The sequence below is a fragment of the Castanea sativa genome, chromosome 5 (assembly GCF_040712315.1).
Source record: "Castanea sativa cultivar Marrone di Chiusa Pesio chromosome 5, ASM4071231v1".
NCBI classification, from domain to species: Eukaryota; Viridiplantae; Streptophyta; class Magnoliopsida; order Fagales; family Fagaceae; genus Castanea; species Castanea sativa.
In genome coordinates this window covers 29,666,315-29,693,147 of record NC_134017.1, presented here as the reverse complement: position 1 = coordinate 29,693,147, position 26,833 = coordinate 29,666,315, and the positions used below count along the sequence as shown (strand labels likewise).

Below are 26,833 nucleotides of genomic sequence, written 5' to 3'. Positions count from 1 at the left end.
TGCTCCTCAAAATTTTTAACCAGAGACTAATTATTGTTCACACTGGATGAGCCCACGAAGGAGTAAAGTAATGGCCCAAAAATTCTTACATATATATATATATATTAATAAGTAAAGTTTGGAGCAACACTAGTAACTAGTAATGAAGAAGGTTATCATTACCTCAATTTGTGTGCCCAAACAGGCCCGTAACTGCAAGCAAATAATTACTCAGATTTTGTTATAAAACACCTGCCACAACAGATTCTCAAAAAAAAAAAAAAAAAAAAAACTTGCCACAACAAGCTCATTTTAGAAAAAAGAATCCAACTTTCCCAAAAACAACCCCAAACATCATGACATGACATACATCTCTTTATATTCCTCTCTCTCTCTCTCTCTCTCTCTCTCAATTCAATCGATCAATTCTATTTCTCAAAATCCTTTTCTGCCCGAAACTCTTCAACCTTTTATTTATAAATTAACAATCCTCCCTTAAATTAGACTTCGCCTCCTCATCATCACTCTTTTTTTATCGCAAAATCGGAGTTCATATATATATATATATATATATATATATATAAAGTTATGTGCTTTTCTTTCATTTCTGCCTAGGTCTTATTACCGATTTTCGTTATTTTTATATAAATTTGGTGGTTGGAATTTCGGTTACAAAATTTAGATCATCATGGATAACAATAATTGGAGGCCAAATCCATCTCAAGGTCCTGTTGTAGGCGGCGGTGGTGGCGGCGGCGGAGTTGGAGGTAGCGGCGTTGGAGCTCCTGGAGGCGGCGGTGGAGAAGCTGCCATGGATTCTGTTGATTGGCGGAGCCACTTACAGCCCGATTCTCGTCAAAGAATCGTCAACAAAATGTAATTTTCCTCGCTCTCTTTTCCTTAAATTTATGGTTTTGCTTTTGTTTTTTGTTTTTGTTCTACATATTCATGCTTACGCGTTGTGTTTGGGTCCGAATCCGATCAAATTGAATTTATTCATTAGCTTAATTGATCAAGTTATTGACTTTTTTGGTGGAAATTAGAGAACTTTACAGCAAAATCTTCACTTTTTGATGCCACAAACATTTAAGAATACAGAGTTTAACTGGAAATAAAAAATTCTAGTCTGTATACTCAAGAGTAATGCTTTGATCAAAGGATTTTGTGAGTGTAGTAGGGGCTAGGGAGTGCTATGAACATCACATCACCCTGTTGTGTCAGCTTAGTTATCCTCATGAATTGGAAGAGCGCGAGAACGCCGGAGCTTTTTGATATATCACACATATGTGATGATAACGCAGGACGCATCCCCATGTACTCATTTATATATAGTCCAGATTGGCATAGTACATTCTTGATGTCAAACTCAGCATGTGTACATACAACTTCATCAAAATCGTAGGGGTTGTTACCACATATACTCCTTCCTTTAACATGAAACTAGGCCCATCACAACCCATTAATCATGTGAAAGAGTAAACTTCCGTTTCAGATAGCTTATTTTTAAAAGTGCTGCCTGTTTTAATAAGTAAGGTTTTAATTAGCTATACTAAGGTCAACAAAAGTATTGCTCTTAAAAAATTGTTCCTAAACAAGCAAGGGGAAATAAACTCATTAAAATAAGCGGTAACAAACCTGGTACAGCTCTACGGGTTGTGTTTGGGTCTGATGATTAAAAATGAACTTATAATAGCTTTCATTTTCTTTTTCTTTTTTTGATTCTCCTCACATCCTATTCATTAGCTTAACTGGTCAAGTCATTCATTTTTTTGGAGGGGATTGGAACCTAACTGCTTAATCTTCACTTTTGATGTCATGCATTCAACAACGTAGAGTTTAACTCAAAAACTAGTTTTGATCTGAAGGGTCATGTTGTAAGACCCCATGAAGATTGTGAGGGCGCTATGCAGTAAGAGTGCAATGAATATAACATTTACATTGAGTACGTAAGTATCACAGGAGCTCTGATTATAACTAGTTTGTTTGGGATATTACATAGATGTGAGTAATGATCTGCATGTGGTAGCAATAGTAGCTCTATGTACTACTCATTTGTATTTATATATAGCCCAGATAGACCTAATTTATTCTTAACGTAAGACTCAACACATGTCCATACAACGTGCAAAAAATCTTAGGGGTTACCACAAATACTCCTTCCTTTTTTGAGCTTGCCAGCATGGCAGGAACTCTAATTATAACTAGTTTTTTTGGTTTATCACACAGATGTGACTGATGAATCTCCATGTGCTGACAATAGTATCTTCATATTTCATTCTTGATGTTAGACTCAACACGCGTCCATACCAAAAAAAAAAATCCTAGGTTTATGACAAATACTCCTTCCTTTCACATAAAACTAGGTTCAGCATGTGAAAGATTAAATTTCCATTTCAGATAGCTTATTTTTAATAGTGCACGCCTTTTAATATGAAAGGTTTTTTAATTAGCTATGCTTAGAAAAAAAGTAAAGCTCTAAAATAATTGTACCTAAACAAGCTGGGAAAATAAACTAGCCAAAATAAGCAGTAAGAAACACACAATTCTTACCCTGTTTGGTTAGCCTTAAAAATGGAAATAAGTTAGCTTATTTCATAAGTGCATCTTTTGGAAGCCTCACATTTTCTATGTACAACTATACTTTCATATAATAAACATTTTAAACGAAATAAGCTAATGAAAAAGAAAAAAAAAAACTATTTCTAAACACAAAGCTCGAGTCTTCATACGCTTAGATTCTCATTGTCTTTTGTTTGACTTACTCTACATTCAACATTTTGAATATTGCGTGTAACTGCAATGTTTGGTTTTTAAATATTGCTGTTAGGCCTGTATTTGTGCTCTGGCTTGCTGATGGGACTTGTGCTTTCATTCCATATATGAGCTTGATAAAAGTGTGTACTTGTAGTAGCTTTTTATACCATAACCAGTGTTTTATTGCTTAAAAAAAAAAGGAATGGCATAACTAGAAGGATGAAAACAAATATTGAAAATAATGTCAGAAAGGCATGTGGTAAGTGTAGATGATCCTCATATGAAGAAAAATAAATATCCTTGGAAATTTGACAATGCATCTACAAGTATAAGAATCAGATATGAGATTGAAAGAAAGTATTGTATCATGGGAGTTGACTACAAGGGCTAATAATGCTATATAATGAGTTGGAAACAAAAGACTTGAGTGCATCACCCAAATATAGAGCTGGGGGTAGAATTTTTTGTGGAACACTTGAAGATTACCTTCTTACAATCTTCACTTTCAATGCCACACACATTCAAGAACACAGTTTAACTGAAAAGCTAGCCTGCAGTCTGCACTGAAGAGTAATGCTTTGAGACCCCCATCAAGGTTGTGAGGGCGCTATGTAGTAGAAGTGCAATGAATATCACATTGAAAGTCCGCAAGTATGTGGGAGCTCTAATTGTAACTTGTCCTTTTGGGATATCGCTTGGATGTAAAACATCCCCATGTGGTGACATCAGTAGCTTACTTTAACATAAGACTAGGTCTAGCACATCCAGTAATCATGTGAAAGACTAAATTTCCATTTCAGATTGCTGACTTTTAAAAGTGCTATCCGTTTTAATTAGTAAGGATTTAATTAGCTATACTAAGAAAAAAAAGGTAATGCTCTATAAAATGTTATCTAACAAGCTGGGGGAAATAACTCACCAAAATAAGTTGTAACATACACACGTTACCCAATTTGGTTAGGTTCAAAAATGGAAATAAGCCAACTTATTTCATAGGTACAGATTTTGAAAGCCTTGCATTTTTCCAAGTACACCTGTACTTTTAAATAATAAGCATTTTAAACAAAACAAACTAGTCAAAAAAACGAAGCTATTCTAAACACCAAGCTTGAGTCTTTATATGCTTGGTTTCTCATTTTCTTTCGTTTGACATTTTAAATATTGTGTATGACTGAATTAACGCTCTGTTTGTTTCACTGTAAAATGTTTCAAATGTAAAATTTTTTACAACAAAGTATTTTCTTTTGAAAACATTTTATAGAAAAACATTTTCAAGTGTTTGGTAATTGGTATGACAAAATTTTCCAAGCACAAGTCATCAAAACCGGTGCCTCGTAGCGATTGTTGGCGGCTCTGGTTTATCAAGCTCATATATGGAATGTGTTTTTTGCTTTCAACATTAATGTTAGGCCTGTATTTGTGATCTGGCTGGTAGGACTTGTGTCTCTCTACTCATCTAGGATGCATGGACACGGGTGCGGGTATAATATGGTGATATGAGCAATTTTGGAAAAATTATAAATGAGACAGCAGATAGGGCACTGCTATGACACGGTTACGGCACCCCAAAGAAAGTGTCCATGCTTAGCTACTCATTCCATATATGAGCTTGATAAAGCATGAGTTCGTAGTAGCTTTTCATACCATAACCAATATTTTACTGCAGTTAATTATTAGAAAAAACTGAGGAAGGGCATATGACTGGAAAATGAAGAGAACAAATATTCAAAGTAATGTCAGAAAGGCTTGTGGTAAGTGTTGATGATCCTCATATGAAGAAAAATAAAATTTCTCGGAAATATGACAAATGCATCTACAAGTGTAGGAATTGGATATGACATTGAAAGCAAATGTCGTATCATGGGAGTTGACTACAAGAACTAGTAGTGCTATTGCTATATTAGGAGTTGGAAACAAAACACCTGAATGCATCACCTAAATAAAGAGCTAGGAATACAATTCGTTGAGGAACACTTGGGGGTCTAATACATGGAAAGCAAGGTATCGAGTTAGTTGACTAGGAAAACATTTTCTGTTGACAGATTTACCATAGTGAACCTTGAACAATCAAGTGCCACTGTTAATTTTTTTCAGAGAAAAAAATATTGGGTTTTTGTTCATATTTTTAAAATTTCATGAAATTTTATTTACTTATCAAAAAAAAAAATTTCATGAAATTTTATGCGGTTTCTTTTCACATTTTGTTGCTTTAAGATCTGCACTGTCAGCATAGTTTACCAACTTGGGACTTTTTTTTTTTCTTTAAAAGCTTAATTGTGCCTGTATGGTCAGTAACATAATAAGAGTATCTCCTTTTGTGTATAGAATGGAAACTTTGAAGAGGCATCTCCCTGTTTCTGGCCAAGATGGATTACATGAACTCAGGAAAATTGCTATAAGGTTTGAGGAAAAGATTTATACTGCTGCCACAAGCCAGTCAGATTATCTACGAAAAATATCTCTGAAAATGCTTACAATGGAAACTAAGTCTCAGAATCCTATAGGCAATGCTTTGCCATCCAACTCTGCTGGCAATAGTAATAAGTCCCCAGATGCAGGTAAGAACATCAAAGAATTATGTGCATGGTTTTATTTACATATTAATCCACCCTGCTTCTCTCTCTGGTGTTGTGTTTTTGACACCGAAATCATTATTTCACGTATCTTCATGGATTATTTACACGCACACATACTTACATGCATATGTACATATACAGAAACATAGATATATGTTTATATATATGTGTGTGTGTGTGCGCGATTTTTTTTCCTTTTGGACATGGATGTGTAATTCCTGTTAAAATGTCTAAAGATGTTATTTTTGTGACATCTTGAAACGTAATGTTGCCTTTATTTTATTGGTGGGGGGTATGGGAAAGGTGGATGCTATGTGCAGTTGAATTTGCATGTTTAGCATCTGTTGGACTGCTTTTACCCTCAAAACTGGTTATGAAAAATAAATGAGTATACTTATCAAAAAAAAGAAAAGAAAAAAAAAGGTGATATGAGTGAGCTCATGAGCTCTAGCCCAAATTCCGTTTCCTTTCCTTGTAAGGGTAATGGAGTGAGGCTGTGAGTTCAAATATAAGGAATTCAATTGAATTATATTTCCATTTTTTTCTTTTCCATTGCTGTTGGTTTTTTTTTTTTTGGGGGGGGGGGTGTGGGGGGCTGGGCTGTAGTGCTTTAACACCTTTGCCCGTGGTATACTATGTGCTACTATCTATTCTTTGTTCCACTTTTTATTTATTTTAAATTTATAATTTTAAAATATTTTATTTTTTTAATCCTTCAACATTTCATATGGTTTGGTGTCTGTTTTTGTTCTTTCCTATGCAATAGGGATGAGTATGCAGTCCCAAGTTCATAATCCTGGGCAGTCACTTCCTATCCCATTATCAGCTAATCAGTCTCGCCAACAGCTGTTACCTCAAAACATTCAGAATAACATTCCATCTGCTGGAGTTCAAAGCACTGCTAGTTTACCATCTGCACTGCCTCCTGTCTCTGGTTTAAGTCAGAATCCTATCCCAAATGTTGTTGGCCAGAATACCAATGTGCAGAATATGCCTGGTTCTCAGAACTCAGTAGGAAATTCAATGGGACAAGGGGTTCCCTCCAATATATTTGCAAATAATCAGCGGCAAATTCCAGGAAGGCAACAAGTTGTTCCCCAACAGCAACAGCAGCCGCAGAATATACAGCAATATATTTACCAGCAGCAATTAAAGCAGAAGTTCCCGCAGGGAAATATGTCACACTCACTCATGCAATCTCACATCCAGCAACAGCAGCAGCAACAGCAACAGCAGCAACAACAGCAGCAGCAGCAGCAGCAGCAAAATCTATTACAACCCAATCAGTTGCAATCTTCTCAGCAATCGATCATGCAGCCTTCTGTGATGCAATCGTCTCCTCTTCCTGGTCTGCAGCAGAATCAGCAGTCATCTATTCAGCAGGCAACACAGTCCATGCTTCAGCAACATCCTCAATCAGTTCTCAGGCCGCAGCAACAGTCACAACAGAATGCTGTTATTCATCAACAGCAAGCATCTATGCAGCAGCAGCCAATGTTACCTCCACAACAGCAGCAGCAGCAGCCGCTGATGGGGCAACAGTCAAATGCAACAAATATGCAACAGAATCAATTAATTGCACAACAAGGCAGTGTTGGGGACATGCAGCAGCAGCAGCAACAGAGGATGCTTGGCCAGCAGAATAATCTTCAAAACATGCAGCAGCAGCAGCAACAACAACAGTTAATGGCTCAGCAAAGCAACCTCTCTAATATGCATCAGCAACAGTTGGGCCCTCAAAGTAATGTTTCTGGGTTACAGCAGCAGCAACAACAGTTGCTTGGAACTCAGTCTGGTAACTCAAATATGCAAACTAATCAGCACTCAGTACACATATTGCAACAGTCCAAGGTTCAGGTGCAGCAACAATCACAACAGGGTGCATCTAATATGTTACACACACAAGGGCAGCCATCACAATCACAGCCACAGCAGCAACAGCAGCAATTGATGTCACAGATTCAGTCGCAACCTTCACAGTTGCAACAGCAAATGGCTTTGCAACAGCAGCAGCCAAATTTATTACAGCAAAGGCTTCAAGCATCAGGTCAAGCATCAGGTTCCTTGCTTCAACCACAGAATGTGATTGATCAGCAAAAGCAATTATATCAATCACAAAGAGCTCCTCCAGAGACATCATCAAGTATGTCATTGCATCTATGCAAATTTATTTCTTTTTCATAAATCTCTTTTGCTGTTTGGTGCCTTTATTTTGTTTAGATTATCATTTATCACCTTGCATGACTATCATCAGGATTGGGAGTTAAACAGGAAAATCTATACATCTTTCGTCTCTCTCTCTCTCTCTCTCCCCTGCCCCTCCTTTTTTATTCCTTATCCAAGTTTTCAAAATGCATTGTGGTTGATATATATATATATACATATATATATATATAATGTAAATTTGCTGTTGTTTAGTAAGTGCAAAGCTGGAAATGGAACCTCCTGCCAAAAGTAATATGTTGAACTTCAAAAAGTACATGTCAACTGTCAGAGAAAAAATGATCAAAGTACATACAAGCTAATTATGTAGATTTAAACTTTGCAAAGAAATCTAGTAAATTAATATAATAAATTATGTCCATGTGTAAGAAGGATGCACTCAACTTGGTTGGTTGGGACGTGCCAATTCTGAATGTCCACCATTGTCCAACCTGATTTGGTCACTTTAGTTCAATATGAGGTCAAATCCCCATCCAAAATAGCTAGTGAATGTTATTATATTTGACAATATGGGTAAAACAAGCTGTGGAGGCCTCTAAGGGGTTTTATGGGGGATGAGTGATGCATGGTGGATCAATGCAAAACTATATGGGGAGTCTTTAAGTAATTTAATATGCAGGGGGTGTGTAAAGTAATTCGCTTTTAATCTTGGGTGCTATTTTCATTTCACATGCTTTTATTACAGTTGTGTTTCAGTGTCATGATATATAGTTTAAAATGAAGATTTTTACTAGTATAGCATTCACTGAGTAATGCTTATTTAAATTGTTTCCTTAGAAGAAGATATTCATTTGACTCTCATGAGCATTTATTTACATATATTTATATACTTTTTAGCATCTCTAGATTCCACAGCTCAGACAGGGCATGCAAATGGGGCTGATTGGCAAGAGGAGGTCTATCAAAAGGTAATATGCTATGTCTTTTATTTATTTTTTTAATTGGATGAGGTTTCACTTATGACAAATTCCCATAGGTATTGTGGCAAATGTTGAATTTCGGTGGAGTTGAAATTTGGGCTTAATTGATAATAGTTGCTGACCACCAAGAAATAATTATTTTGAATGATGTAGATATGGATTAGAGGGCAAAGCTTCGTACTTATTAGGATGCGAAGAATTATCTTAGCAGTGGAGAATTTGAACTTCTTGTTCTTTTTAAAAGAATTAATAAATTATTCTCTAACAAAACATCATTGAAGCTTAGATACTCATAAATCTGAAATTATTATGATTCATTATTGATGATAACAGTGTTGCCATATGCAACTGACATTAAACTAGGAACTTAGATGATAATATAGAATACTATATATAGTCACAATCAGCTAAACCAGTCTTATGAGGGCCACATAATAAATCAGTGTATGACTATTCTTCCATATTTTTCTCCAATATGGAACTTCAGTGACTGATTTCCATTTTCTTCAAGAGATTCTCTTATGCTATGCTTGTTTGTTTTTCGTATCATGAATTTTATGTGCACATTTTGTGCTGCTTGGCAAACCATAGAACTAGTTCAAATTAGTTTTGACCTAAATCTAAAGTAAAAACTACGCCAACAATGAACTAGTTTTTTTTTTTATTAGCTTGTTTAAATGATTCATAATTACATTTTAATCCTTTTATTGAAACCATTAACACTAATACTAGAATAAATTGACCAATTAAGAACCACTTCTATATTTTACAAAGTGGGAAAAACACAAAATTTAGTACTTGTTAGCCCACTTCTATGGTTTTACTCTTCATGATGATACCTTTATTTATTTTTTTATTTTTTTTTGATAAGTAACTCTTCATGATGATACCTAGATGGGGATATCCGCATTGGTTACTACTTCTAGTTGTCTAGTGTGTGCCTAACTCGATACAACAACAACAACAAAGCCTTAGTCCGAAACTTTTTTTTTGGGAAGGGGGTTGGGAAGCCTATAGATCCTTGACAGATTAGTTAGGGTTGACCATATGTATTTTTTTCCCCCTCATTCTATTCTATCTGAAGTCATTCTCTCTACTATTTCTCTAATTGACATGTTATTTTTTATTACTATTATTAATGATTGGTCTTCCTCTACCTTCTTTTGTTCTCTCAACTTGGATCAACTCACTCTTTCTTATTAGTGCATTAATCACTCTCCTCTAAACATGACTAAACCATCTCAAGTGACTTTCCCTAATCTTTTAATCAATAGAGGCTACCCCTATCTTTAAGTGGATTTCCTCATTTCAAACCTTATTTTTCACTTATCCATCTTAACGTTCTCATTTCTGTTCCAATATAGGTATATATGTATGTATATGTAGGTAGGTAGGAGAGAGAGAGAGAGAGAGAGAGAGAGAGAGAGAGAGAGAGAATCTGTATTTAAATCGTGAGATGATATTTTAATTCATATATATATATATATTTTGTGTAGCAGATTGAGTTATTTTACTACTTACTTGATTTGACAAATAGTGATTTTGGTGCATTGGAGAGAATACTGTCAGAGTGGGGCTTAGGCAATGATATAAAAGCACTTCTCTAACATTTGGAATTTAGTTGTGTTATGTTTGATGTGGTGTATTTGGAAGGAATGCAACTGACGGACTTTTGAAGATTTGGATAGATCCAATGACCAGTTGCTTGCTCTTTTTACTGGTTCTCTTCATTCTTGGTCTAGGGCTTGGGGACTCACATTTAGTGATTCTCTCCCATTGTTCCTTAGTTCTCTTTTTCTTTGTAATTAGTTTCCTTCTCTGTTTTTTGCGTTTCTCTTGTTTTGCTTTGTGCCTTTTTTGAATATACATATTTCTTACACATCAAAAAAAAAAAAAAACTTGCTTTTGGGTGCTAAGATTTATACATAAAAAGAAAATGTTTCACATGAGTTATTAAATAGATTATAGGAAAAATCTCTACAGCCATTATCCTGAGCCAAAAATAAGATATAAGCAAGGCTTGAGAGTAATTTGTAGAAAAAATTAGTATTTTAATAATTGTAATATGGTTTATCTAGCAAGTAGTTAGTCTGGTGAAGTTCCTATTAGGAAAGATGGTCAACATGAAGTAAAAGGGGAACCACCCATATCTTGAGTAGAAATAAAAAGGAATTTATGAAGATGAAATCTTGGTCAAATGTAGTGAGTTTTATCCTTCAACTAGGCTGTCTGATGTGTACCTATCAAGAAAAATGTGGGGTGCATCAGCATAGAGAAGAAGAACCAGGAATTCTGTTTTGTGCATGAGTGGACATATGTATTTATTTATTTATTTTTTTTTTTCATATCAAAGTTCATTAAAAGGAAATATTTTAAGAAAAACAACGTACATGAGGTCGAAGAAAAAGATGATTATTGTAGTGCAGCTGAACATGGTTTAGGATCAGTAAATATAGGCATATTTGTCTCCTGAAATTAAGAGTGAATAGCACTAGTGGATGATGGATGGATGTTATAATTTAAGACTCCTTTGGTTCTCCCCATCTTTTTTTCATTTCTTTTCTTTATTAAATTTCATCTGGAATATATTTGTACATTACAATGACAACTTCATATCTGTATTGTTATAAAATCCACTGGTTGAAACGTTAACTGAAGCTTGTGTAAAACCATATACAAACTCATGCTTTAATGGATATGTATAACCTTCCCCCAAGGGGAAACATGCATTAGTGCACTGATAATAAGGAAATAAATAAAGGCTTCTGAAGAAATGAAGAGTTTAACAATCTGTTTTGCTAATTTCTTTTTGCAGATCAAAACCATGAAGGACTTGTACTTGCCTGAAATAAATGAAATGTTCCAGAAAATTTCTGCTAAATTGATGCAGGTATGTTGTACTTCAAAAATTCCTTGTGCAATTCATGGCCTAAGTTTACTCATTATTCAGCCTATCACATCATAGTTTTGGTGCTAATGGCTTGAGAAATGATATGTCCACAACATTTTCATAACATTTTTACAACAAATCCTAAGTGGCAGGTTGTTACTGGTTGTTATTATTGAGGCAAAAAAGTAATTTTAGTATTAGGTTCAAATTTAAACTAATAACAACTAATCACCTGTGATTTGTTGTGAGCTGTAAAAATATTGTGGACGTAACATCTCTCTAATGGCATCCTTGTGGAGAGATAGATATGTGGTTGAAAGTAGTGGCAGCTGTCCTCATAGGGCTGTTAATACACCTGTGCTTAGAAACACCCCGCTCTTTACCTTATAGGAACAGATTAAAAATAACTTGATTATGTTTTGTAACTTAATCTTTGTCCTTTACTAGAATTCTTGTTCTTATAATAATAATTATTTTTTTTGTTCTCCAGCATGATTCTCTTCCACAACAATCAAAGTCAGATCAGCTTGAGAAGTTGAAAGTATTTAAGACTATGTTGGAGCGTATTATAACATTCTTAAATGTTTCCAAAGTTAATATATCACCTGGTTACAAGGAGAAGTTAGGGTCATATGAGAAGCAGATAGTAAATTTTATAAATACAAATCGGCCTAAGAAGCCTGCACTGCAGCAAGGACAGCTTCCTGCGCCTCATATGCAACCCATGCAACAGCCACCTCAACTTGCTCAAATTCAGTCTCATGAAAATCAAATGACCCCTCAGTTGCAATCAATGAACTTACAAGGTTCTGTTCCAACAATGCAGCAGAATTCAATGTCAAGCCTGCAGCACAATTCTATGTCTTTATCTGGGGCTTCGACAGCACAGCCAAACATGATGAACTCACTACAACCTGGCTCCAATTTGGACTCAGGACAAGGAAATTCTCTGAGCTCTTTGCAGCCGGTGACTATGGGATCTCTGCAACAGAATCCTGTGGGTACTCCCCAGCAGACAACCATCAACACCTTGTCGTCACAGAGTGGAGTAAATGTGCTACAGCCTAACATCAATCCACTTCAGTCAAATTCTAATATGCTTCAACAACAGCATTTGAAACAACAGCAGGAACAGCAAATGCAACAACAAATCAAACAAATTCAGCAGCGCCAGATGCACCAGCAATTTCAGAAGCAGCAGCAGATAATCCAGCAGCAGCAGCAGCAGCAACAGCAGCAGCAACAGCAGCAGCAGCAGCAGCAGCAGCAGCAGCAACAACAACAGCAACAGCAACAGCAACAGCAACAGCAACAGCAGCAGCAGCAACAGTTACACCAACAATCAAAGCAGCAGCTCTCTGCACAGTTGCAGACACACCAAATGCAGCAGCTTCATCAAATCAATGATGTAAATGACATAAAAATGAGACCGGGTTTGGGTGTTAAGCCAGGGGTCTTTCAGCAACATCTATCAGCAGGCCAGCGTTCTGCCTATTCCCATCAACAGTTGAAACCAGGACCTACATTTCCTATTTCTTCGCCCCAACTCCTTCAGGCTGCATCCCCACAGATCCCGCAACACTCTTCTCCGCAAGTTGACCAGCAAAATCTGTTGTCATCTCTCACAAAAGCTGGAACACCGCTGCAATCTGCCAACTCGCCTTTTGTTGTCCCATCTCCTTCGACTCCTTTGGCTCCGTCTCCCATGCCAGGGGATTCTGAGAAACCTGTTTCTGGTGTTTCCTCACTTTCAAATGCGGGAAATATTGGACATCAACAAACAAGTGGTGTTGGGGCACCAGCTCCATCACTTGCCATTGGTACTCCTGGGATATCAGCCTCACCTTTGCTTGCTGAGTTTACTGGTCCAGATGGGACTCATGGTAATGCTTTAATGAATGTTTCTGGAAAGCCAAGCATTACAGAGCAGCCTCTTGAACGCTTAATTAAAGCGGTTAGTTAAATATTCTCCTCACCATGATCTTTTGCGGGGCTTAATGGTAGTTTTATTTTGCTTCCTCTCATGTTGGTCGTGAATTATACAACGCTTGTATTTTTCAGGTAAAATCAATGTCACCCAAATCATTGAGTGCATCTGTCAGTGACATTGGTTCAGTTGTAAGTATGATTGATAGGATAGCAGGATCGGCACCAGGTAATGGATCCAGGGCTGCTGTTGGTGAGGATTTGGTTGCCATGACAAAGTGTCGTCTTCAAGCAAGAAATTACATGCCTCAAGATGGAAGCAATGGGACAAGGAAAATGAGGCGCTACACAAGTGCCATGCCCTTAAATGTTGTTTCATCGGCTGGTAGTATGAATGATAGTTTCAAGCAACTGACTGGTTCAGAGACATCTGACCTGGAGTCAACTGCAACTTCTAGTATCAAGAGGCCTAGGATTGAGGTATAAATCCCAGCTTGTGCTATATACTTCTAAAAGAATCATAGTGTTGATGGTAATTTAAAAAAGGCATGCAAATGAGCTTTAGATAAAATGGCACCTTTTCCCCTTGGAAGAACAAGGTGGAAGGTAAGGTTGTAGATTCAGTACTCGCCTTTTCGCATGCCCTGAGCACTTGAGCAAAAAGGAGAGGCATATATGGCTTTTTTTAAGATGTGGATGCAATTGCATGTGGAGGGTAAAGCAGCATGATTTTCTTTTGTGCCTTTCAAAACTATGTTATTGATAGATGTTGACTAGACGATGTTTTAGGTTTTAAATATACAAATTTTATTGGTTGTTTAGAGGCCCTCTAGAGAGAGATTTTTTTTAGTAGTTCCAACGGATGTTATTTACCATTCGATCTATAAAATTATTTTTTATGCATAATTTTAGACTACAAAAATTTGAAATTTAAATATTTGATTGGTAACATAACTATTTATCTTTGATATTTTGGAAATTTCGCAAGCATGAAGGATATATGATGGTGGATTTGTCAAAATTCACATCCAATGAAGTTTGTAGCCAAATTTTGTCTCATCTATGTATAAAGCTTTAGAATAGCATGGGGAGTTTTCTTTTTTTCTTTTTTTTTTTTTTGGGGGGGGGGGGGGGGGGGAATAAAACCAAAGACAATCCTGAGTCATCGATTAATTATGCAAGGAGGCCTGGGCATGTTGGTCTGGCAGATTCAGAGCAATCTGTGGGGCTAATTTAGTATGAAAGCATAGAGCATCCATTTTATTTAGAGAAAAAAAAATGTCCATCAAGATTGATGAGATGCCACCTTATCGTAGTTTAGTCAGAGAGGTTGGGTTCACCACCACTAAATATCTTTTTAGTGGCTAATTATTTCTTCAAACTCACCATTTAATTATATAGTTTCCCCACATCGGTCTTGCTCATCAAGTATCAAGATGGCTGGAGATTAAAAACTGTATTACCTATAAGCTAATGAGCTCTAGCTCAAATGATTGCTTCCTTCCTTTGTAAGGGCTCAGTAGAAGGTGAAATGGTGGGTTCAAAATCGTGTGTAATTAGAAATAAGGAAAAAAAAAAACTCAATACTGTTCTTAAAAAAAAAAAATGTGCTAGATGTATGACTTTTGTGGATTGGATACTAAAAGACATGATTGTTATGAAATTTGATGTACATTATAAACATGGAGAGAACATACAATCTACTGGTAGGGTTAACAAAACATCATTAAATGTGAGGCTATTGAATGATGATGTGTATTGAGAATAGCCATTATAGTGGCAATGTGTGTCAACAAGATGGACATGCATATTGAGCATTAAGGATCCTATTCGTAAGAGTGACTTGCTTCAAATTAAAAGCATAAACAGTACTAGAGGGTCATGAAAAATGTTGGATGTGGCAGTAATGAGATAATAACCTATAAGATTTCAGAAGGTATGACTCTTGATTAAGCTTAATGGCAAATCTAATACATGTAGCTGATTTCAGGCAACCTATAAAATGACCTTTTTGGTAATTGCCTGTGTTCTATTTTCTTCAAAATTTGTCTTGTTTTGACATAATAAAGAAAATAAGAGGTACAAAGAAAGAAAAAAAAAAGTGGAAATATGAGAGTAAATTAATGTCTGAAGTACAGGGTTGAACTCATAGGGAATTTATTTTTTAGCACAGGAAAAAGTCATTTGAGAACTAGATGTACACACATCATTGTCAGGTATGTGCATGATGATTTAGGACATCCCAAGAAGTTACAAGGAAATCTTTTAAAAATAGAAAACCAAGAAATAAAGATATATTTGTATATCTGATGGAGGATGGAGGATGGAGTTTTATTTTCTGAAAGAAGTCCTAGCATCAATAGTGCAAAGGTCTTTAGAGTTTCTTTGAACGTTAATATACTCTTCATTTACCAGTATATACTGGGACTCCAGGTTCTGATTCTTAAATCTGATGTTAGGGATCTTTTATAAAACTAGGTTATCAATTAAGCTTTTAAGTGGATACCTTGTCTTATGACTAGACTTTGGCAGAACACATGAGGCTTTTATATAGCTGGGCTCCCTTTGTGGATAAATTTATTTAGATTTGTAGATCATACGTAATAATCTGAAAAAAAAAATAGCATGTCAATTTTTAAATAAAGTATGTAGAGCACCGATTTTGTGGTTCACAAAATTGAACCCGATATGCCAATTACAATTGTAAGTGGAACAATATTGGCAGATTAATGTACATTTCTTATAATGTAACAAAGTAGATATGAGTTAAATACATAGTGGTTGTTACTTATTAAAAAAAAAAAAACATAGTGGTTGTCTGCTGACTTTTTTCCCAAAAGCTTTGTGATCTATAGAAGATTTTAATATTACTTTCTATTCTATCTCAGAAAGGGTAAATGAGGGAAGAAGAAAAAGAAGGAAATATTATATTATATTTTTCCAAAGTTTACTCAATAAGTGTTACATTTCAAACAGTCCACATTTTGGTAGGATAGTAGTGAATCATGATTTCCCCCATCTTGGTATTTTTTTTTCAATTTTATGGTCAGAACCCTACATGAGTCTCTTTAGTACAAATAAATCATGCGACACTTATTGCAGGTTAATCATGCCCTTTTGGAAGAAATAAGGGAGATAAATCAGCGACTTATAGATACAGTTGTTGATATCAGTGATGAAGACGTTGATCCAGCTGCAGCAGCAGCTGCTGCTGAAGGAGGTGAAGGAACCATTGTCAAGTGCTCTTTCAGTGCTGTTGCTCTCAGTCCGAACTTGAAATCGCAGTATGCTTCAGCGCAAATGGTGGGCTTTTGGACCTTTTAACATGAATTAATTTGTTATCGTATAAATCTCATCTCTATTTATACATGCTTCACTTCTATGCAGTCACCTATTCAGCCATTAAGATTGCTTGTTCCCTCAAATTATCCAAATTGCTCACCAATACTTTTAGACAAGTTTCCTGTTGAAGTCAGGTGATGTAACTGTGCTATACCTTTCTTTTATATGCTGTTTTGGTTTTGTAAATATGATTTGAAGATTGTTTCCCAGGTCTAACTGAAGAGACTTAATATAGTTTTGGGCAATCCTTATGACAAAATGAACTTTAAAATGAAATAGAGCCTCTTTTGATTTTGAGGTTTCTGAAAAGGCTTTGCGGAAAAAGAACTTCATTTGAATCTAGCTGGATTTCCATGTAACTAATATTTAAACATTTATCATCTAGTTTGAGTTAATTGATTTCTTTCCTCGGCCTTGGCAGCTTGCCTTGGCCTTGGATGCTTGCCTATGGGGGCTGCAAGTCTCTTATGTGGAAACTTGTTCAGGTGAAATAGGACTTATTGTTTTCCATTTATATAAACACACATGTAGCCAAAAGTTTTGGAAAGCTAGTTTCTATATATCATTATTATTTAGGCAGGACATTCAAATGGTGTAAGAGTCTTGTAGCTCAACTAACGCAGGACAAACCTGAACAAAATTAAAAGATAGGAAAATAAAGGTTAGGAACCTAGGAGTTAGCACCTAGGCTTTTTTGGAACAAGCACCAAGTGAGGAAAACCATTAGCAGATATGGAGTCACACCAAACCAAAAACTTATTTTTTTTCCCATTCATCAAAATCATCTCTAAATCCTCTCCAAAAGGATTAAAATAGTTTGCTTTTATAGGAATAAACTCTAGTTCTAATTGGTGTTGAAAACCTACTTATTGTATGATAAAAACTATGAAGCACGGGTGCATTTGCGGGTTCGGGTGCGGGTGCGGGTGCGGATACGGATGCGGGATTCGGCAATTTTTGAAAAAACTGGGTGCGGGTGCGGCTAGGTGCGGCGATTAAAAAATTTATAAAAATATTTATATTTATATTTTTAATATATTGTTAAGTATACTTTTTCACATTATATAAACGAATACCAAATCTAAGAGTAATAGCAAGTAACAACTATAACATGTTTATAAATTAAATACAACCCATGAGTTTAAAATCCTCCTCTTTTTATTCTCTCCATTCCCACTCCAGTGCCAACAAGTCAACAACACATCACGTAATATCAACTTCACCTTTTTATTTTTTATTTTTTTTATTTCCCCAAGGCTTCCATTTCCCAAAGCTTAATCTACACCACACCTTTTAAAAATATCTCTACACCAAGTCAGCCTCTGCACCACATTTCATTTCTTCCGTCACTCCAAGTCTCCAACTTCCCAGTTCATTCTACCTTCTTCAGTAAAAAAAAAAAAAAGCTTCCCAAATTGAGTTTCTTTCGTTTCTTTTTTTTTTTACCTTTCTTTAGTTTTCTTAAACCAGTTTACGCAACATCTAGACTGAGTAGAGGCAGGAAAACAAGACAGAGAGAGAAAGAGAAGAAGATTTTGTACTTTTTTTTTTGAATTTCGGTGTTTCGGACTAATACGGTTCGAGTTGGCACGAATCAGCCCAATTCAGCGCGCATCGGCCCGCGTCGGCGCGAGTCAGCGCGTATCGCGCCGAAAAAAATATTTTTTTAAAGGCGGATGCGGCACGGACGCGTAGGCAACGGTGTCGCCTGCACGTCCCCGCGTCACGCCGCGTCGGACGCGGGTGCGGCGGCCCAAACGCCTCACCCGTGCTTCCTAGGATAAAAATACCCTAAATTTTGAAAAAAAAAGGCCTAAATTAAAGATACAATTGATATCTAAGAATGAATAGAACAAAATTATAATAAAATCCTCCAATTTGCATCTTGCACCATTCTCCCTTGGTTGGAGAAAACTCAACCTCGAGTTTTAAAGTGCTAAAGGATCAAAATTTTGGCAAGTAACGCTTGCTTCAAGTTTGGAATCACCTTGGGGAGTTTTGAAAATAGAAAAACCTCGTATTCCACCGCATCATTAAACAATTTTGGAAATACAAAACCAATGCGTGGAATTGTAACAATCTTATCTTGAACCATAGGAAGCACCATGCTATTAACCTTTTCAACATTTTCAAGCTGCTTATCTTCATGCAGCATGGAGGATTCTTCGAGTGTTTTTGCAGTTTAGGCTCGATAGTAGACTCTTTTGGTTGGTTAAAGATTGAAACTTCGGTTGGCTCTTGTATTTCTTTGTCAACATAATGATCTAGTGGTACTTGATCTCCCTCCATTTCCAAGATCTCATCATTGGCGTTGTCTTTTATGTGGGAAGCAATAATTTTGTTGTGATCTATCATCCTTAGTATCTCAATTGAATTTTTTTTTTTTTTTTTGAGTTCATTTGCTTCACTTGAGCAGTCTAGTCTTAAACATCTTTCATTAGATTTTCGCAGCTTTTTTATTAAATCCAAATTTTTTCAATTGGTGGTAGAGGAAGGGGGACAGTACATTTCTTTAAGGATTTTCAAACGGGGAAAATACTTCATGAAATTGATTTTTATGGGTAAGAATGCGGCACAATGGCTGATGAAGAATATAGAACACATCGTTATTGGGATTAGTCCCAAGCAATTTTTTACCTTCAGAGAGGATGATATAGCTTATACTTTCCAACAATGTTCCAACTCTTTTGGCCAGTTTATACTATTGACTAAATTCAAAGTTGATGGGTCTAGAATGTCTATTATTATTCTGAAGGGTAGAGCAAAGAATGGGTGGAGGGTTTTTGGGCTAGAATTAAGGAAGATGTTGGAACTTGAATACTATGTGAATGGTGGCTTTGGTCATTCGAAATTTGTTGCTCAGCCTCATAATAATAACTCAGGGATTCAAATGTCTAAAACTTTTGCTGAGACAATGCGTGGCCATCAGGCGCAGGTCAGGGGTTGAAATCAGCCACTATTGTTAAGCATCCATGATAAGGGGAAGTCGCATTTAGGGGAAGATAGGGTGGTGAAGCAGAACCCAGAAGGTGAATAGATGGTGTTGAGCGAAAATCTGGCAGGTAAACCATGTCCGACGGCTCTTGGAGGAGGAGGATGTGGGTTCTCGGTGCATTAATGTGGATTTTAATTTGGGAGAGATAAATCCGATAGGAAATAAAAAGAGATTTCTGTTAAGATTCAGGTCAAATTTGAATGAATCTGCATATGGAAAAGAACATGATTTGAGGAAGTCTTACTGGACAGGGAAGGGCTTGACTGTGGAGATGAATGGGGAAGGAAAGAGAAGTGTTGCATGGGATTGCAATAAAGGTGGATTTAACCGCTTTAAATGGGTCATAAGAGGTCAAAAGGAGCACATGGTGGGCTTAGGCACAGTTTGTGACCTACGGGGTCAAGTAAAGCCTGTGGCGGGCTTAGACCCATGTTGTGACACACTTGTGGGCCTTCCACATTTACTAAACCTAGAGTCTACAGGCCCAATCAGGTTTGAAGTTGGTGAGAGCTCTTCCTTGGCTGACCCGAGACCATTTACACACGAAGCCCACGAGTCGGTGATGGTGGCAAGCTCCAAAACAGGTCACGATATATCTGTTGCTCAGACTAAGGTGATGGGTCGACCTGCGAAGCTTGCAAGGGAGGTCGACAACTCTATTTCCGGTGGGTTTCACGCTGAGGAGTCACCGATGAGTGCTAACTCACTCATTGGTGACAGTTATGAGCTTTGATTGTGCTTATGAGATTTCTGTTCCTCAGACTGAGGTGAGGGGTCAACTCGTGAACTCATCAATGGGGGTCAAATGCCCTTTTTCTGACAGGTTTCGCGCCGATGAGCCTCCAATGACATTAGGTAAGGCAAAAACAGAGAGTGATAGGGCATCAATAGGTCTTTTTTGTCCAACTTTTTTTTGAGTTTATTGAGAGCTGGGATAGCAGATTTGGGTGTCCAGGATGGAGATGAAGGTGGTTGGTTTGATTTTGCAAGTGTTGCTCAGGGGATAGATAGTCCCCATCAGGTTAACTAGTTAGTGGTATCAGCAACTTGTGGTTATCCTGAGGCGAGAGTAACAACAGAGGGAGAAGCAGACTTGGGTTTGGGTGATGTGGATAGTCCCTCCCCTTTGATGACTATCACTCCTCTGGGGATGGCTGTGTCAGCTGAGTTGAACAGTGGTAATGAGGTTTTGGGGCTTGAAAATACTTTGGATATTTCTAATTGGGTGAAACATAGAATCCATGATTTTAGTAAAATGACGGGGCTTTCTCTGGGTTGACATGAGGAGATGTGTATTATGCTTTTACAAAGGCTTGAGAGAGAGATTAAGGCTGCCAATCTGCTACACAGAAAAGATGTAGCCCACGGGAAAGCTGTGTCCAAGGACAAAGGGAAGAGGGAGTTGAGGAATTTGATTTCCTCGGTTAACTATGATGGTAGATAGTCTTCTTTGACTGCAATACTAAGATTGGAGTAGGGAGTTAACAGTTTTTATGAAGTTGAAAATGGTGTCATGGAATGTTCGAGGATTGAATGATTCACGGAAACATTTGGTGGTTAGAAATTTACTACGAGAGTGGAATTGTGATGTAGTTTGCCTTCAAGAAACTAAGCTTGTTGGTATGGATAGATAGTTGGTTTGTAGCTTGTGGAGTTGTCCTTATGTTGATTGGGTGGCTTTGGATGCGGATCAGACAGTTGGTGGGGTTTTGATGATGTGGGATAGGAGGGCTTTAGAAAAGTTGGAGGTAATGGTGGGTTACTTTTCCGTATCGGTTCAATGGCAGGGTGCAGGGGATGGTTTTATTTGGGCTTGTTCTGGGGTTTATGGCCCAAATGATAATAACTTAAGGGGGCATATGTGGGATGAGCTGATTGGAATTTTGCAACTTTGGGATGTTCCATGGTGTTACATAGGGGACTTAAATGTTGTTCGTTTCCCAAGTGAACAGTTGGGGGGATCGCGCCTTACTCCAGCTATGGATAATTTTTATGAGTTCATTGAGGAGCTTAATTTGATAGATTTGCCGTTGGAAGGAGGGAGTTATACTTGGTCTAGTAGCTCGGATCAGCCTTTGATGTCCAAGATAGATAGGGTTCTAGTTTCTCATGATTGGGAGGACCACTATCTGGATGTGATCCAATGAGTCTTACCTCGTCCTCTCTCAGACCACTTCCCCATATTAGTGGAGGCAGGGAGGATATTGAGGGGGAAGAGTCCTTTTAGGTTTGAGAACATGTGGTTAAAGACAGAGGGGTTCACAGATAGGGTTCATTTGTGGTGGAATCAATACTCTTTCTCAGGTACTCCTAGTTTTGTGCTTACTAAGAAGTTGAAGGCTCTGAAAGGAGACATTATTTGGTGGAACTGTAGTGAGTTTGGAAATGTAGGTCGTCAGAAGAAAGAGTTGTTGGAGACCTTGAAATTATTGGATGCTAAGGAAGGGGAGTTTGGCCTTTCAGAAGTGGAGATAGATGAGAGGGCTGTGATGAGATCTCAAATACAAAACTTTCTCTCTTTGGAAGAAGTTTCATGGAGACAGAAATCGAGGATGCTTTGCATTAAGGAAGGAGAGAACAATACCAAATTCTTCCATAAGGTGGCTAACTCCCGAAGAAGGTTTAATCATGTTAGTATGTTGGAGGTGGATGGGGTTATTTATGAGGATGAATCAAAGATGGCGGACCAAGTGGTATAGTTTTATAAAAACTTGTACAAGGAGACAAAGGAGTCGAGGCCTTTTGTGGAAGGTTTGGAGTTTGATTAGATTGAAGGATTGGAGAGGGACTAGCTTGAACGGAGGTTTGAAAAGGAGGAGATTCTTCATGTTGTTAAAGAGTTGGAAGGAGAAAAAGCTCCAGGTCCTGATGGTTTTTCTATAGCCTTCTATCACCATTGTTGGGGAGTTGTGGAAATAGATGTTTTAGCTGTGTTTTAAGAGTTTTATCAACACAGTAAGTTTGAAAAATCTCTTAATGCAACTTTCATAGCCCTAATCCCTAAGAAGAATGGTACTTCTAATATCTAAGATTTTAGACCTATTAGCTTGGAGGGGAGTGTATACAAGATCTTGGCTAAGGTTTTGGCAAACCGCTTGAAACAGGTTTTGGATCAGTTGATATCTGAGTCTCAGAACAGTTTTGTGGGTGGCAGATAGATACTTGATTCAGTTCTAATTGCTAATGAGTGTGTGGATCGTAGGGTGAAGAGTAAGATTCCAGGGTTATTTGTAAGCTGGACATTGAGAAAGCTTATGATAATGTGAAGGTGGCTCTTCTAGACTTGTGGAAGAGGATGGGTTTTGGGGTGAGGTGGTGTAGGTGGATCCTTACATGCATATCTACAGTCCAGTTCTCTGTTTTGGTTAATCGGTCTCCATCTGACTTTTTTGGGAGTTCGAGGAGATTGAGACAAGGGGACCTGCTATCTCCTATGTTCTTTCTGGTTATGATGGAGGTTTTCAGTAAGATGATGAAAAGAGTCAAAGGTGCTCGTTTACTTTGAGGTTTCAGGGCTGATGGTAGAAGGGGTGAAGGGGTATGTGTCTCACATCTTTTGTTTGCGGATGATACGATTATGTATGTTCGGATGTTGCGTCTTTGTTTCCAAGCTGTGATAGGATTAAAGGTTAATGCTTTGAAGAGTGAGATGGTTCCCATTGGGGAGGCTCCTAGTATTCATGTCTTGGCATAGATCTTGGGTTGCCGGATTGGGTCTTTGCCTATGACCTATCTTGGTATGCAACTGGGGGTGTCCTACAAGTCCCCCACTATTTGGAACCCTATATTGGAGAAAATTAAGCGGAAGTTGGCTGGTTGGAAGAAGATGTATTTGTCAAAAGGTGGAAGACTGACGTTGCTTAAGAGTACATTATCTAGTCTTCCGACTTACTTTTTATCTCTTTTTACAATCCCTACACATGTTGCCAATAAAATTGAGAGGTTGCAAAGGGATTTTTTTGTGGGGGGACTCCAAGACACATCTGGTGGGATGGGATAAGGTGTGTGTACTTCTGGAAAATGGTGAATTAGGAGTAAGGAAATTAACTACTTTTAATAAAGCCTTACTAAGAAAATGGTTATGATGGTTTAGGGTTGAGGAAGCATCTGAATGGGTTGGGAAGTTCTTAGTAAAAATATTCGGTTTGAGGTAGGGATGGGGGATAGAGTGAAGCTTTGGACAGATCAATGGTGTGGAGATTTTCCACTTCAATTGAACTTTCCGGTTGTGTATGGGATTGCCTCCAATAAAGGGGCTTCAGTGGCCTCTTCTCTTGAACGGTTGGGGATAGAGGAACGGAGAAGCTGGGATGTTTGTTTCATTTGGAGACCAAATGATTGGGAAATGAGTGGTGTGGATGCATTTCTCCGTACTTTGGGCTCTAATTTACCTCCAACTAAGAATGGAGATTGTATGTGATAGAAGTTGTCAAAGAATGAGGATTTTGATATCCGATCGTTTTATTTCCTTGCCCATTATATTTCCTTAGAAAGGTGTTTGAAAGGTTAAGGCTCGGCATGTTTCTTTTTTTGTGTGGACTGCTGTATGGGATAAAATTCTTACAGGTGACAATTTGAGGGGTAGAAGGATGGACTTTGTTGATTGGTGCATTATGTGTCGTTGTAATGGGGAGACGGTGAATCATTTGCTACTACATTGTGGTAAGGCTTACTGGTTGTGGAGTTTGGTGTTTAGATCTTTTGGGATTTCTTGGGTCTTGCCAAGATCAGTTGCGGATACTCTCTTTGGTTGGTGGAATTGGCCTAGAAAGCATTCATCTAGCATTTGGAATTTAGCTCCAATATACTTAATGTGGTGTCTGTGGAGGGAGCGAAATTAGAGGATGTTTGAGGACATGGAAAATTCCAATGATTAGTTATTGGCTTCTTTCAGTGGTACCCTTTTTGATTGGTCTAGGGCTTGGGGACTCACCTCTAATAATTCTCTCCTTATGTTCCTTAGCTCCTTCTTTGTAATTAGTATCTTTTCTTTCTGATTTTTATCATCTTTTTTCTGTAATTTTTATCTCTGCCTTATGATTTTCTGCATGAGGTAGTATTTTTGAATATACATCTTTATTACTTATCAAAAAAAAAAAAAAAGATTTTCAAATGATTGTTCCCTAGCAGATAGTAATTCCTTTAGTTCTTTGAAGTCTTAACAAAAGGTAGATTGTTCAACAGTGCACTGACAACATAAAATTGGATGAGAATTCATCATGTTTTCTTCAAAGCATGCAATTGGCTGGCTATTCCATTTCCTCATACTATCACTTCAATTTTGAAAATTACCATACTGAGATTGGGGTAGTTTCTTGTGAAAATACTGTGGGAAATATTCAATGCAAAGATCTTTCATTCTTTCCCAAGTAATTCAAGACCAGTGGCATCTAAAGTGAAGGTTTTCATAATGATGCCAGTACTCCCAAGCTCTACCGGCAACTCTCATATTGGTATACCTAACGTTTTCTTCTGCATTAGATAAATCCACTTGTTCAAAAAATGGTTCATATAAGCTATACCATTGTATAAAGTTCGAGTAATATGTCTGCTATGGCTAATTGGCTGTATTCTGAGGCAAGATTCTTCTGTTGGTGTTTTGAAGTAAGACTAAAATCAATAATCATATTCATTAAAAAAAAATCAATAATCATGTAGAACATAGGTCTCCATTAGTCCAACCATCTGGTTTTACTGGTTTGCACACAGATTGCTTTGATAAACTGGGTTCACAATGTCTTCCTGTTCCACTTTCAATTAAAATGTTTCATAGTCAATCCGCACTTATCCTCTTCCTTATTCTCAAACTTTGAGGTTAAGTGAAGCAAAAGTATCTGCCCATGCATATCACCAATAAGGATCTTAGAGAATTTCTCATTTTTCATGAATTGTAACAGTAGAGGAGTCTCAAAGACAAGCAACACATAAAATTCTAATGTTCTTCAAATGTATATCTCACAGTTAAAATACTAAACGGTGTATTAAATTCTCTCCTTTCTTTCTTTATACCAGCTTGCATTTGAGTTTTTAAAATTCCCTTACTCATACAAAGTTGGGTCTCATATTCTGCAATTAACAGTAAGGAGTATGAAGATCTCTCAGTAAAGGCGAAGTCAAGGTTTAGCATATCATTACGAAGCCTTTCACAACCCATGTCACTTGATGAGATAGCAAGGACTTGGGATGTTTGTGCTCGAGCAGTTATTTCTGAGCATGCACAGCAGAGTGGTGGGGGCAGTTTCAGCTCAAAATTTGGGACTTGGGAGAACTGCTTGAGTGCTGCATGATCATCTTTGCAGGACCCAGACAGATACTATTGCAACAGATCTTATAATCAACCTTAATGCAGCTGCTTCTGTGGTAATGACTAAGGATATAGTTTTCTTTTTCCTTTTCTTTTTCTTTTTTGGAAATAAGACTTGTTAGCTGGTATGTTTATCAAGGGATATAGATGTATGATGAAGTTGGTCAACCTCAATACTCCTGGGGTGGTATTGTATTGTTCATAGGCTAATAGTGTATGTTGTTTGTACTTTGAATTTCAGTAAATTAATGAGTGGAAGGTGCTGCATTTGTACCATATATACTAGGTTCTTTTGTGCTGTAACTTCAAAACCTGCACTCTTTTATTTATGCCTGTTGTAAGAAAAATGTTTCACTTCCCAGGAGTTCCATTTGAGTGCTCTGTAAGATTGAACATACTTAAAAGTAATTGTCTATTTTGTTGGCCAGAAGAAGTTTATTAGTTGGGAAATGTGAAGCTTTGTTTTCTAGTAGCAATTTACTGGGAATATAGAGAGTAATTTGAAAGATCCGTACGGGACAGTTACATAAAATTTACCAGCCTTTATATGGATTTTCTGACATCTGTGACCAATGTTCCGCTGCCCTCTATGTCGATTATTTAATATGAAGATCTTTAATGAAAACCTTTGTATGATTGTGTCACTAATGAAGTTAACCTGTGTAATAAATTAACCAGCTTTTCTGACATTTTTAGAGGAACCAAAATTCCTGTTTACTGTGGACATGGATGTAAGTAAACTCCTGAGCCTCGAGCCTCATAATTGGGATTTCATATCTTGATTGGAGCCTAAACTCGGGTTTGTAGATCATAAGGCTAGGGAAAGAGATTTTATCTACATGATTGCAAAAAGAGTCCCAACGATTCAGTGACAACCGAAAATGGACATACCATATATTCTACTCAGATTTCATACAACTACCC

The 26,833-nt window shown here is 37.2% G+C and overlaps 1 protein-coding gene across 2 annotated transcripts; it reads left to right on the top strand.

The window, feature by feature from the left end:
* The first annotated feature begins 303 nt into the window (after positions 1-303).
* LOC142634371 (mediator of RNA polymerase II transcription subunit 15a) lies at positions 304-26,336 on the top strand. Of its 2 annotated transcripts, none has more exons than XM_075808667.1 (10): positions 304-855; positions 5,059-5,291; positions 6,076-7,452; positions 8,379-8,440; positions 11,268-11,342; positions 11,833-13,296; positions 13,404-13,748; positions 16,371-16,571; positions 16,656-16,744; positions 25,685-26,336. In XM_075808667.1, exons 1-10 carry the CDS (start codon positions 668-670, stop codon positions 25,890-25,892), a joined length of 4,242 nt encoding a protein of 1,413 aa, XP_075664782.1. In that variant the 5' UTR covers positions 304-667; the 3' UTR covers positions 25,893-26,336. The 2 variants fall into 2 exon arrangements, with proteins under 2 accessions (XP_075664782.1, XP_075664781.1); XM_075808666.1 differs by having other exon boundaries at positions 8,370-8,440.
* Positions 26,337-26,833: the final 497 nt, after the last annotated feature.